We start from the raw sequence: 12,702 nt of genomic DNA, 5'->3' as shown, positions 1-12,702 counted from the left end.
TTTAGAGGAGGCGCTTTTGCCCTCTTAGGCCAGCGGGACACACTGAAATTGTTTGTAGAAAAGTCACTTATATAGTATGAGCAAAACTGTCCCTAAAATGTTTTTTGTTGTTGTTTTTTTTGTAATGCAGCGGTCAGGGCCATCAATAAATGAAATAGATTGTTTTTTTTTTTTAAACAGCACACACTGACATTTGGGGTTTCAAAACAAAAAAATGGTCAAAATGAAACATCTGTTTACTCTAACTGTCACGGTGTACAAGGTGGACTCACGCACTGGACTCCAGGGATTGATGCACACAAGAGAATTTATTAATGAGCAATGTCCAATGAGTGTATATACAAAAGGTGTGAGGCAGTGCTATCTACAAAAGGTGAGAGGGGCAGGGCTCCGGGGGAAATCCAGGTGAATACTCTTGTCTCTCTCCAAACATGAATCCACTCGGACACTCGTCACTCAGGGGACACCAGGGAAAATAGTCCAGAGGGTCTGCACACAAAGAAATGCTCGTTAGATCCCAAACACACAACTACATGGAAAAACACTTGCTAGACGCTTGACTTTCACTGACGCGATTCTCACAACGATCCAGCGAAGAACAGCCGTTGCTTCCTGGCTTAAATGCCATCCACACTGATGAGGCACAGGTGTTTCCTCCTCCGAGGGGGTGAACCCATAACGAGTTCCGCCCTGGGGGGGAGAGAATCAGCGACCAGCTGAACCTCCAGGCCGTGACAGTACCCCCCTCCCCCCCAACGGGAGCCTCCCCGCGACCCCCAGGCTTCTCAGGATGAGCGTCATGGAACGCCCGCACCATGTTCCTGTCCAGAAGGGCCGCACGTGGGATCCAAGACCGCTCCTCCATTCCGTAGCCCTCCCAATCCACAAGGTACTGCAAACCACGCACCCTGCGCTTGACATCTATGATGCGCGAGATGGTGAAGGCCAGATGGCCATCGATGACCCGGGCGGGCCTGGAAGGAGGGCACAGGGGGCTGGAAAGACAGGGCTTCACTTGAGAGACGTGAAAAACATTGTGGATCCGCATGTTTCAGGGCAGCTTAAGATGGACCGACACCGGGTTCACCAGAGAGTCAATCACAAAGGGACCAATAAAGATAGGAGACAGTTTCTTAGACTCAGCTCTAAGCGGAATGAATCTGGTCGACAGCCAAACCTTTTGTCTGGGTGCATAAACTGGTGCCGGGGTCCCATGGCGGTCCGCCAGGCACTTGTTCTGCTCAGCTGTGCGGAGAAGGGCAGCCCGTGTGGTCCTCCAAGCGCGCCAACACCTTTGGATGTGCTGCTGGACAGAAGGTACGAAATGCTCACCCTCTACAGCGGCAAACAGAGGTGGTGGAAACCCAGAGACGCCTCAAAAGGGGACACTCTGGTGGCCGAGGAGGTGAGGCTATTGTGGGAGTACTCAATCCAAAGGAGCTGCTTGCTCCAGGTGGTCTGATGGGTGGAGGCCACGCATCGGAGGGCCGCCTCAAGCTCCTGATTGGCTCGCTCTGTTTGACCCTTAGTCTGCGGGTGAAAGCCAGAGGAAAGACTGACCTGAGCTCCCAGGGAGGAACAGAACTCCTTCCACACACGAGACGTGAATTGCGGACCCCTGTCTGAGATTATATCCACCGGAATTCCATGGAGACGGAAGACGTGGTTCATCAGGAGCTGGGCGGTTTCCAGGGCCGTGGGAAGCTTGGGAAGGGCAACAAAGTGAGCTGCTTTAGAAAAACGATCAATGATAGAATGACAGAGTTACCTGACGAAGGTGGCAATCCCGTGATGAAATCAACAGCGATGTGGGACCAGGGGCGGCTTGGCGTAGGCAGGGGCTGAAGGAGACCAGAGGTTGGCTGATTAACACCTCTCCAGGCTTCTTGAAGGGCACAAAGAGTAGTCCAGGAGGACCAGTTCCTGGGTCTGGTTCTGTTCGTTGGGCCCCCCTAATGGCTGGTTCAACCTCCTAACCTCCTACGTCAGGGCCCCAATGACACACGAGGGGGGAATGATGGGAGAGTCTCGAGCAGTCTCCTCAGAGGCAGTGAATTGACGAGAGAGAGCGTCGGGTTTGGTGTTGCGGGAACCTGGCCTGTAGGTTATAGTAAACTGAAATCTTGTGAAAAACAGGGCCCACCTAGCCTGGTGGGCATTAAGCCGCTTCGCTGAACGGATATATTCCAAATTTTTATGGTCTGTCCAAACTACAAACGGCTGGGCAGCGCCCTCCAGCCAGGGACGCCATTCCTCTAGAGCGAGCTTAATGGCTAACAGTTCCCTGTCCCCAACGTCATAATTTTGTTCAGTAGATGAGAGACGGCGAGAGTAGAAGGCACAGGGATGGAGCTTACCCTTCTGTTGCTGGGATAGAATGGCCCCCACCCCTGTGTCCGAGGCATCCACCTCCACGACAAACTGCAGGCCGAGGGCGATCGTGGCTCAAGAGTTGGGAGTTCGCCTTGTAATCGGAAGGTTGCCGGTTCGAGCCCCGGCTTGGACAGTCTCGGTCGTTGTGTCCTTGGGCAAGACACCTCACCCGTTGCCTACTGGTGGTGGTCAGAGGGCCCGGTGGCGCCAGTGTCCGGCAGCCTCGCCTCTGTCAGTGCGCCCCAGGGTGGCTGTGGCTACAATGTAGCTTGCCATCACCAGTGTGTGAATGTGTGCGTGAATGGGTGGATGACTGGATATGTAAAGCGCTTTGGGGTCCTTAGGGACTAGTAAAGCGCTATATAAATACAGGCCATTTACCATTTACTGTTAATTGCACCATCATCATTTTTAAAAACTGATTTAAAGACAGCTGTTTAGCAAAGAACAGAAGCCTTCTGCATCCCAATTGGGCTTGTTTGTGTTACGTAGGCCAACACAAAGAGACAAAACAAAGGTGCCGAGCAGATGATAGAAGTCATATAAAAGATCGGATGAGGAGACTCAAAAGGGAGGACAGGCTGTGAGAAAAAGAGGTGAATCTTGCTTTTGATTTGTATTCTTTTAAACCTCGGTCACACTTCTTCCGTCTTTCAGAAACAAGTGGGTCACAGACTGCTGATCAGGATAATTAAAAATACACAAAACCAGTTTAGATTCAGCATTTCTTGGCAAACGCACCCTGCATATCTTTACAGCCTAACAAGTAAGTCTACAACCTTAAAAAATATATCCATACATTTTTTTAGAACTGTCTTCTTTTCCTTATCTTGTACTCGCACATTGCTACCTTTCGTGGATCACTGCAACCATCAAGCATGAAGATCCCGATACTGTCAGTAATTGCTTGAAAGTGTTGTTGTGACGTGTATTTGGTAGTTTGTCTGGTCATACGGCACAGCAGATTTGACACGAGGACCTTGGAAACTGTCAGTGAATTCAATACAGCAAACAATATATTCATAAAATAATTGCAAACCTGTTTCGTAGCCCCCTGCTTATGAGCCCCATGACTCATTTCTGTTGTCAAATGAAATGTGAATTGTGGCCGTGACTGTACCTGTGGATGTGTGTGGTTATTATAGCACAACATGAGGTACGGTAGCAGGACCTCCTGTTCCACAGTGACTCCTTTTTTATTCCTTGTATGCCTACTTGAAGCTTACAGCAGACCATCAGGAACAAAATCAGATTGTTTTTATGTCATAAACTTTGGTACCTCTAGAGAGAGTAGTCCCTCTAGTACTCGCTGGGTCACTGAGCATCTAGCAAACACCTTCTTTATGATTATGTGCAAACAGATCTTTTTTTGGAATCCATAGTATTAATTCTTTCTTCCCCCGTGGTATCTTCAGTCACTGTGTCCTGGTTGGTTTGATTATGTATTAAAAGGTGGTAACTGAGCCTTCAGCACTTCAGAGGAGATTACAGCATGAGAATGCTGCATTATTTATAGGCCTCACTCTAAGCTAAGGTCATGGAATGGCCATGGTTAGATGAAATAAACATTAACTGATAAAAGGGAAAAGAACAGCAAACAACTAATCACCTGCAGAATACAGTATCTGACTCAGTCTGTCTCTATTGTCATAATCACAATGGCTACTAAAGGACCTTTTTTGCTTTTACATAAACAGACACAATATAAAAAAATGTCACGTAATTATGAAAATTTCTTGTCAGTATCACTAAAATTTTATATAATGACAAGGTATATTTAAAGATGTTAATGTCTACACAGTCTACACAGAGATACTTTAACTCATCTACTTGGTAACATTCCTATCCTTGCCTATGGGCATAAGCTGTGAGCTATGACCAAAAAAATAATATCTGAGATACAAGAATCGGATGTCTTGACCATTGCTTGGAGATAGGGTGAGACGCTTGGTCATTTTGGAGGAGCTCAGAGTAAAGCCACTGTTTGTCTAAACAGTTGAGGCGGTTCCAGCATCGGACAGGGGTACCTTCTGGATGAAATATTAAAGCTATTGTAAAATTTGTTGTCCACGCTATGTAAAGCTCTATACACAAGAAAAAACCCAAATAACAACAAACCAGGCACAAACCAATGTTCTTTAAGAAAATCTCAGTTGTTCCTTTTCTTAATTTTAAAATTGAACACTCACCACCCAGAAGAGTGTTGTATGCGCCAGGGCCTGGTACTGCTGAATGGTAGAGAGAACACTGAGGATCAAACAGGCCAAAACTATCAGAAATCTGCAGAGAATGAAAGAGAACATACATTAATCTTGATTAAAAGGTTTTATGAAGTTTTACAATACAGTTCATACATAGCACCATAATTTTTTATAACATCCAATTGCATACTACTAGCCAAATGGATATTCACTATCAATCAGTTTTATTTTCCCTAAGTCAAAAGTTTGCATAAATTGTCAGTCAAGACATGTAACTGCAAAATCCTCACTCCATTTTTCAATACCTCACCTCATATTTATGTCAGCAGTTCACACTTTGATTTAAGCTGCAAAAATTCAGTCAGCTTTGGTGTCTGCTTTGGGTTTAAGCTTCTGAACAACCTTACAAAAAAAAGAAGGTTCCAGACAGCATGGCATTATGTTGTATTTTTACCATGAAAAGTATTTGATTGAATCTGAGAAAACATTCAAGGACAGCCCTCTGGAGGAAATAGTAGGAACCTTTTGAACTCAACCATATGAATGCAAAGCACATGATAAACTTGTCAAATAATAGGAACACTGGTTTGCACACAACCCACAAGCAGTATCAACAAACATGAAATTGCTCTTTAACATTCTCCTTATCCCTCTCAAGGTCACAAGCATTTCAAATGCAGAAACAATGAGATGTCTGAAACTCCTCATACTACTTGAGTAATATATATTGTTGATATAAAGCTTTAAACTGCTGTGACACTAAACCAAAAACCTACTACCCATGTGACCTTGAGATTAAATTCTAACAATGTTTTTGTTATTTGAAAGAAAAGAGCAGACTTTATTTAAAAAGTCTACACAGTACCTTGTAACATAACATCAATTTTATTGATTTTTTCCCTCTGCTGTTCATAAAAGTCAAAGGGAAAGGTTTTGTTTAATTTGACGACATTAAAGGAAGGTGGAAAAGCAGGACTAACTGTAATATAAGTGATAAACCATTTTCAAACCCATAACCTTCTCACATGTGCTTCAGTCCAACAAGACAGACGTTCGTGTTTTAAATTTTTATCATTGCAGTACTGCAGTAACCTCAGCTTACAGAGCTCAAGTAATGCTAGTGTTAAGCATTGCAATTCTTTAGCCAATAATTCAACAGCTGCTCATCACATATGATCTACTTTTAAATCACAGGGTGCATTGCTGAGAACCAGAGTTAAACACAGTTTCTAGTCATATCTCTGATCCCATATGACACCACAGTTAAGATAGTATTTTACTGTCCTCTTTCACTTCATTATGATGTCACCAGTGATGCCACGGCCGTGTTACCGAGCAGTGTACTCGCACTTTGGCAGCTTAACAGAACTGTCATGCGATACTTCGCCGAAAAGTTGCCAGGAGGGCCAAGGTTAAAATGATTGGCTTTTCATTTCCGTTACCTTGGGAATGGAATGTTGCTGATAAAGGGCAAAACTTCTGAATGGATTCTTGTTTCAATGTCAGTGTTTTTGCCTGCCGTCAGACAGAAGAAAACTTTGACGACTAACTCAGACACAAATGTATTGCTGTGTCTCTGCAAACATACATGGGAAAAACAGAGTTTGTACAATTCTAACAAGCCTGGAAGTCAACAGAGTTATGATTACCTTTAATCTTAAACACAGCCTGAACTCTCTTAAGCAAGTTTTTTTTTTGCAATTTCTTAGTGTTCAGGAATACCTCTCCAGGCTTCTTGAAGGACATTCAAAGCTATTCTTTGGACGTTGGGTGCCTTTTGTTCCATTCTCTCTCAAGACAACCCAACACTGCTTCAAGTATTGTTTAGCTCTGGGCTCTGAGGAAGCCTATCCATGACTGATAGTGTTCATCCCTCCTTAAGCCCTATTGCCACTGATTTTCAGTCCAGTTTTCGTGTACCTCAGCCTTTTCTCCCTGTTTTCTTTCTTTAAGAATAGCTTCTTGACAGCTGCTTTTCCAATGAGACTATTTCTGATGAGGCTTCAGTAAACAGTAGCTGGATCAAATGAAGGGCCAGATACATCTCTCAGGTCTTGTGTCAGGTCATTGCTAGATTTTTTTTTTCTCAATTTTTCCAAGTACACGACTTTCTTATAATGTTCATCTGTTGCAGATGGTTTCTTTGAGGGCTGCCTCTTCTTTTGTCCTCCACTTGTCCAGTTTCCTTTGATTTTTTGAAGGACACTCTGTACACAATGCTGAGATGTGCCAAGATTTTGGCCAATAGCTCTTTGGGAATCACCCTGTTGGTACAAAAATGCTATTTTATGCCTGTCAAACTGTGCTGTTCTTGGCATTTTATTTATTTATTTATTTATTTTAGATTCAAGGAAAGAATTATATGTGCTTTTGTGACAGGCTGCAAGTAAGAGAGTGCCTAAAGATACATTTTAAAATGGGCTGTCTGCTAACGTGTGTGTAAACTCAAAACTGCTTGATCCAGTGAGTTAGGTTATACCTGAATGAATCATAGGTCAGTGTTAAGTGGCTCACTGATCAAAAAACCCCAATAAAACAAAAAAGCTTTGCACATATCTTTAACATATCTACATTGTACACATGTTAAAGAACACCAGATTATGTGTGATTTTTGTTTCTTTTGGGAAAAGCAGATTTACAAGTGGATATGTGTATGTTACTTAACCAAACAGCTACAGAATTATAGTGAATAATTACCCGTTTTTCACACGGAAAGCAACATGAATACAAACAACATCACTTAAAAAATTTACTTTTTATATAACTAAACAGGTGAAATAAAAATCTTTCAAAGATAAAAAGAAAAAGTTTAATTTAATTATTTATTTAAGGCAAACTGCAAATGTAGTAAGTGTTTCTTTCTTTCGGAGGAGGGCTAAGAGTAATGCTGTTTGAAGTTACCACTTGGATGAAAGTGACATATGAGCTACCTAATCTACAAATTAAACCAAAACCGAGACAACCTGCAAACATGCAGCTAGTCCTGTGACATTTAGAGAGATAACATTATCAGGTTATTTGGATGACGTTACTTTCAGCTGATTAACCTTCACATAGCTCCAAGTTCCAGGATTAATTGCAGGACCCCACTGAAATTTCTCTTGTTTACTAAGGAAATATCACTGTATAATGTTACCAACGCTGACCTCGGTGACAACATCTGTGAATAAGTGAGTCTTCTTCTAAATGAGTTGCTGCTCTTCGACATAGAGAACCTTCAGCAGCTATAATGCTGTAGAGTTTGGAAATTACAATGCTAACTACATTTACTGCAGAGAGTCCATCTGTTGTATCACTGCAGTGCACACATAGACACTGTGTATGTGTGTGTACGTATGTGCGAGAAAAACAACACCTCAGTTGTTTCTATACTCCCGGCTATATAAGAATGACAGCTGTAACTAATTTAACTGTACACAAATATGGTGACAGCTGGAGCTGTAAAATGCTTAGATGATTGAAAAATGTAAAATAAAACGACCAACAAAAAAAGAAAGAAAAGGAAAAGAAAAAAAACCCAATTTTATTAGTCTAATCTACTTTAGGTGCCAAAGTTGGCACTAAGTACAATCCAGACTCATATCAGGGACACTGCAGCTTTAGTGGCGAGTGAAACCTGAAGCTACATGAACTCACCCCATCACCTCCAAAGCCACCACAGCCCTAAATATTCATTGTCTTGTTCCAATGTGAAAACACTCCTGTATGGAAACTTTACATGTGGAGAGTTACAGTTTCCAGTCAGTGTTTGCACCACGAAAACCCTTATCGCCACACGCTACAGCTTCAGTTCATTGAAGACTGGCCAGGAATCGAAATAACCCCCTGTGTGTGTCTGTGTTTAGCTTAAACACAGACACAGACACACACGCACACACAGGCATGAATGTGCACGCCACACATCAACACAGATAAAAGACTGAGGAGAAACCTGCTCAGGGCTGGTGCATAACACAGCTAAAGCAGCTTGTCTTGTCTGAAAGGACCGAACAAGTAGATAATGCAGCACAGTAAGCTGACTCTTCAAAACGACATCTTCAGACTGCTGCCTGTAAAAATGGAAGTAAATACATCGAGGAAGAGCGAGCCACATTACACAAAAAAGGTCAAAATGTTCACCGGTAAGAACATAGTGTAATTTGTCAGACTTTATGCTAATCTGTGACAGAGGCAGTTAAAGAGAAGATCAAAAGAAACACAGCTGAACATCAAACTTTCCAAACCATACACTCTGTTATGCTAATGGTTGTAATTTGTCAGTGAAGCGCCGCTTAAATTATTTCAGAGCATTTGAAATCCCTGTAAACATACACACTCGGTATGCTGAGCATACACTTCTGCTTTCTTTATATTCATCGGAGACTATCTAACTTGTCAGTCCCTCTCCACTATAACTGCACCATCATATTTCACTTCCTTGACCTCCAGGCCTATAGATAATACAGGCTCTGTGTTGCTGTCTGGCACCCGTGGGCTTGGTGTAGCAACGGACAAAATAATACATCGGCTAAGCTACATAGGCACCACTGAACTCTAAACAAAAGCTCAAAGCTTTGCTCCTATCTATTATTGATGGACACATTCACTTGCAGTCTGTTGTGCAGCGAGTGTAGAGACAAAGTGGGGGAAAGGATAAGAGTAGCAATGCTGCTGACCATATAACTAGCTCTTTCATTCAGCTGTCACGTACCATGAAACCCCCCGCAATAAAACAGAGATAAATCAATCAAAAGAAAAAGAAAACTATAAAGAAAACTCAGCCAAAACTTTGGCCGATATCGGGTTAGGGTTAATAGTTCAGAGATACCAGCTCCTAGATGATGAGTAGTCTTGTGTATGTGCTTCACTGGGTAACTTAGATCTTAGCTCCATCTAAACTGGAGGGAAAAAAAGTTGCTTAATTGAAAAGAATAACTTGATGTCTCTTCTTATTAAATCTTCTTATTAAAGTTGTCTTTGACTGAACATCCTCTGCTAGTTAGTCTGAAAAAACAAACACTTTTCATTTGATTTTTCTCTTCATTTCCCAGTTGATTGATCCATCACCAGCATGTGGAATGGCTTCATAACACAATGCTGAGTTTACTGTGGCACTCAAGACTCGTTTTAAATGTGGTGCTACAAGAAAAGCAATATGTGGAGCGAGGCTTTCTTTCCAATAGCTAAGTATATTTTATGATCATTTCAAAGGAAATGCATGGGCCCTTTCTTTTTAAACATAATGAAACATTCCTCAGACCCTTAAAGCATGCTATATCACTAAACTGACTTACATATGCATTCACCTGCGCGCACGCGCACACACACACACGCGCTTCTGATAAGGCTTTGGGTCACTCTGGTGTTTGAGTTCTGGGTCAGTGATAAGGCGGTACTTGTTCCTAACTGCCTTTCTCCCACTCAAACATTTGCAAAACAAGGTACTAAGCTGACACTAAAAACCTGCTGCATGGTTACACACTATACTTACAGCAAGCACCTGCTGCTCTCATAGTAGCAATAAAGCTCTGTCTTAAATGCACAACAATACGCCACCATATTAAACCTAATGATCTAATCTAATCTAATCTAATCTAATCTAATCTAATCTAATCGTTTTGAATATCTTCAAATGTACTCCATTTTTCAAAAAGCTGAATCTGTATGTGCGGCACTAAGAATATTTTTGCCATTAAAGGGTGCCATCGAATTGCCTTTATGTCCTGAAAAAAAGACTCCCTCCATCTCCCAATCGTGGCAGTTTCTCCTTTGTTTACCTTTGACCATGTACACTGCTAACAGGGACACAGTTAGAAAGGTGAAAGTGATTATTCTGCTTGCACATCACTATATTTAGTACAAATTTCAGAATACAAAGTACAGTGTGACTCTCGCAGTGATCCCCAGAGTATTATGATGCCCTGCATTTACTTTTACATCTTTTCTTTTACATGCAAAAAGAAAACCCAGACAACAACAACAAAAAAACCCAACAAATAAGAATTTCTCAATTTGAAAAAAAAATGTCAGGAGAGCGGAAACCTCGTAACCCAGTTTTCCAAAATGATCACCTGCACATGTAACCTAATCTCATCAAACCCCTGTGATTTTGCCTTCTTGAGACACCATTGCAAGATTTTCCTATAATTGTACAGTACTAACTTTACAGTGTCAACTCATTCTCAGTAATGTTTTAACATGTTTGAGTTGCACTGTGTTTGCCTTTGCTCCCTTTGAGCCACTGAGAGTAAGCCGCTCTGACAGGCCGAGTTCCCCTGCATCACCTCCGACACCACAGGGTCACCGGGTGGCACTGCCAGACAGGGCCACTACCTCCTCTAAAGCACACATGCTGCCAAGTTTAGCTGCCTGCTATCAGTGCCAGCAAGTGGGGACAGACAGCACACGGTGGGGTTGTGCTCGGAGATCATATCCCACATTCCTAAACCTGGGCCTGAACTCTCCATCTTGGATATATCAGACTGTGAGTTTACTGGACATGGGTTACACTTAGAAAAATAACGAAAGAAACACAAAGATAGCATGATATCAGTGGTGTACAGTATTTATCCTCAGTAACAACATTTCATTTGCCAAGAAAGACAAAGTATCAGTTTTCTAATTTTCATGACAGTGGTACTTTATCCCATATAACCTGAGCCACACTTGATAAACCCCACTTTTATGTTTTTATAAAAGGTAGTCCTTCATACCGATCATGCTGTCAGGAAGGGAAAACACTGAAACATTTCCTGCTGGGCTGAATTGGTTTTTAAAGTTCTCTTGTCAGAGGCTTGCTGAATACAAAACACCTCTTTGCTGCACACAAACTGTTCTGCAAAATTAAATGCCCACTGGTGCTGAGGAAAATAGTCTCCCAAATGAAAGATCTGTATAATATTCCTATACTCCTCCTGTGAAGGCTTGTTTTGTCCAAGACTCTCTTGTCTGTGATGAATTACATGCATTTTTTTAAAATCTGCCACGGTAAGACTAAAATATCCATATAATGTTCCTAAAGGGACCTCCGGTTGTGCTGCGATATCTGTGTAGCATCTTTATAAAATTCATAGGATTAACAGTTCTTTGTAGTGAGGACTTCCAAGGCTCTACATGAGCAATTAACTCCCTGTTTAATTAGGATCTTAGAGTTGCAATTATGCCCTTGAATACCCAGTGGATCTGGGTGATTAGGAAAATAAAAACACTCACACTGTGAAGTGATACACGAAGCATTTCCAGCCAGACGGCCTTTCCAGAAAATTATACACGCGCCCTTGGATGTAGGTTCGGGTGAGGACTGGACGAACCCCGGTGCTGTACACCGACATCCGCACAGACATCCGGGGATGAGAAAAATAAGGGTGGAGGTGAACGGGAGGTATATCGTTGGGGGTACACCCGTCCTCTGGCATTTTGTCCCTTTCACAAAACGTGTTGTTGCCCACAGGTGTCCCTGTTTCGGGCTCACTAAAAGTAATTTCTGACAGCTCCAGATCCGGTGGTCTTTTTCCACGTGCCAAACCAGAACCCCTCCGTGTGTTCTCCTGACGAGGGTCGGAAGAATTAGACATTATAGCCTCCCGTTAGTCTTCTGTCGCCGGCTTAACTTTTTTTTCACAGTTATTTTTTTCGGTCACTGACTCAAACGGACAAATGTTCGCCCATGTGCGCTCACCTTCTGTTGCGCGCCCGATCGCACCAAGGCACATAAAACTGTAACATAAACTAAGTTATTAATGCTCCAGATCACCAGCGGGGTTTCTTTAATTTAACTTTACAGCTCTCCGGGTTGTCGAGGATATGGCGAGTCCCAGCCTTCAATGGAACACCCCCCCCTCCCTTGCTACTTTCAGGGCACTTATCAGCTTGGAGAGCTGTCGCCAGGCGGTGCGCTGCGAGCCGCCAGCTGTTCAGACTGCAGAACTGCTTAAAACAATCTGAACCTGGCGAACTCCATCACAGTCGCGCGACGAGCTTTGGATTAAACCATCTCTGCAAAACAGTGACACGCATTTCTATTAAAAGTAGAGTTGGCTTTATAAGGCAAGGCAAGGCAAGGCAAGTTTATTTGTATAGCACAATTCAACAACAAGGTGATTCAAAGTGCTTTACAGAGACATTAGAAACAAGAACAAATAAAAAGCAT

The 12,702-nt window shown here is 42.6% G+C and overlaps 1 protein-coding gene across 2 annotated transcripts in view; it reads right to left on the bottom strand.

The window, feature by feature from the left end:
- kcnq1.1 (potassium voltage-gated channel, KQT-like subfamily, member 1.1) overlaps positions 1 to 12,377 on the bottom strand; it is a 43,258-nt gene extending 30,881 nt beyond the window's left edge. For both annotated transcript variants that reach the window (XM_085275696.1, XM_085275701.1), the window contains exons 1-2: positions 11,766 to 12,377; positions 4,563 to 4,653 (exon numbers count right to left, since the gene is read on the bottom strand). In XM_085275696.1, coding sequence (XP_085131822.1) covers positions 4,563 to 4,653; positions 11,766 to 12,127 — 453 coding nt within the window. In that variant the 5' untranslated portion in view covers positions 12,128 to 12,377. The remainder of the gene's footprint in view (positions 1 to 4,562; positions 4,654 to 11,765) is intronic.
- Positions 12,378 to 12,702: the final 325 nt, after the last annotated feature.

This window comes from Mchenga conophoros, linkage group LG1 (genome assembly GCF_057382185.1).
Source record: "Mchenga conophoros isolate Kocher_MC1m ecotype Shallow Benthic linkage group LG1, M_conophoros_male_GT1.1, whole genome shotgun sequence".
In the NCBI taxonomy this organism is placed as follows: Eukaryota; Metazoa; Chordata; class Actinopteri; order Cichliformes; family Cichlidae; genus Mchenga; species Mchenga conophoros.
Note: the sequence above shows the minus strand (reverse complement) of the source record. Positions and strands in the feature narration are given on the sequence as shown.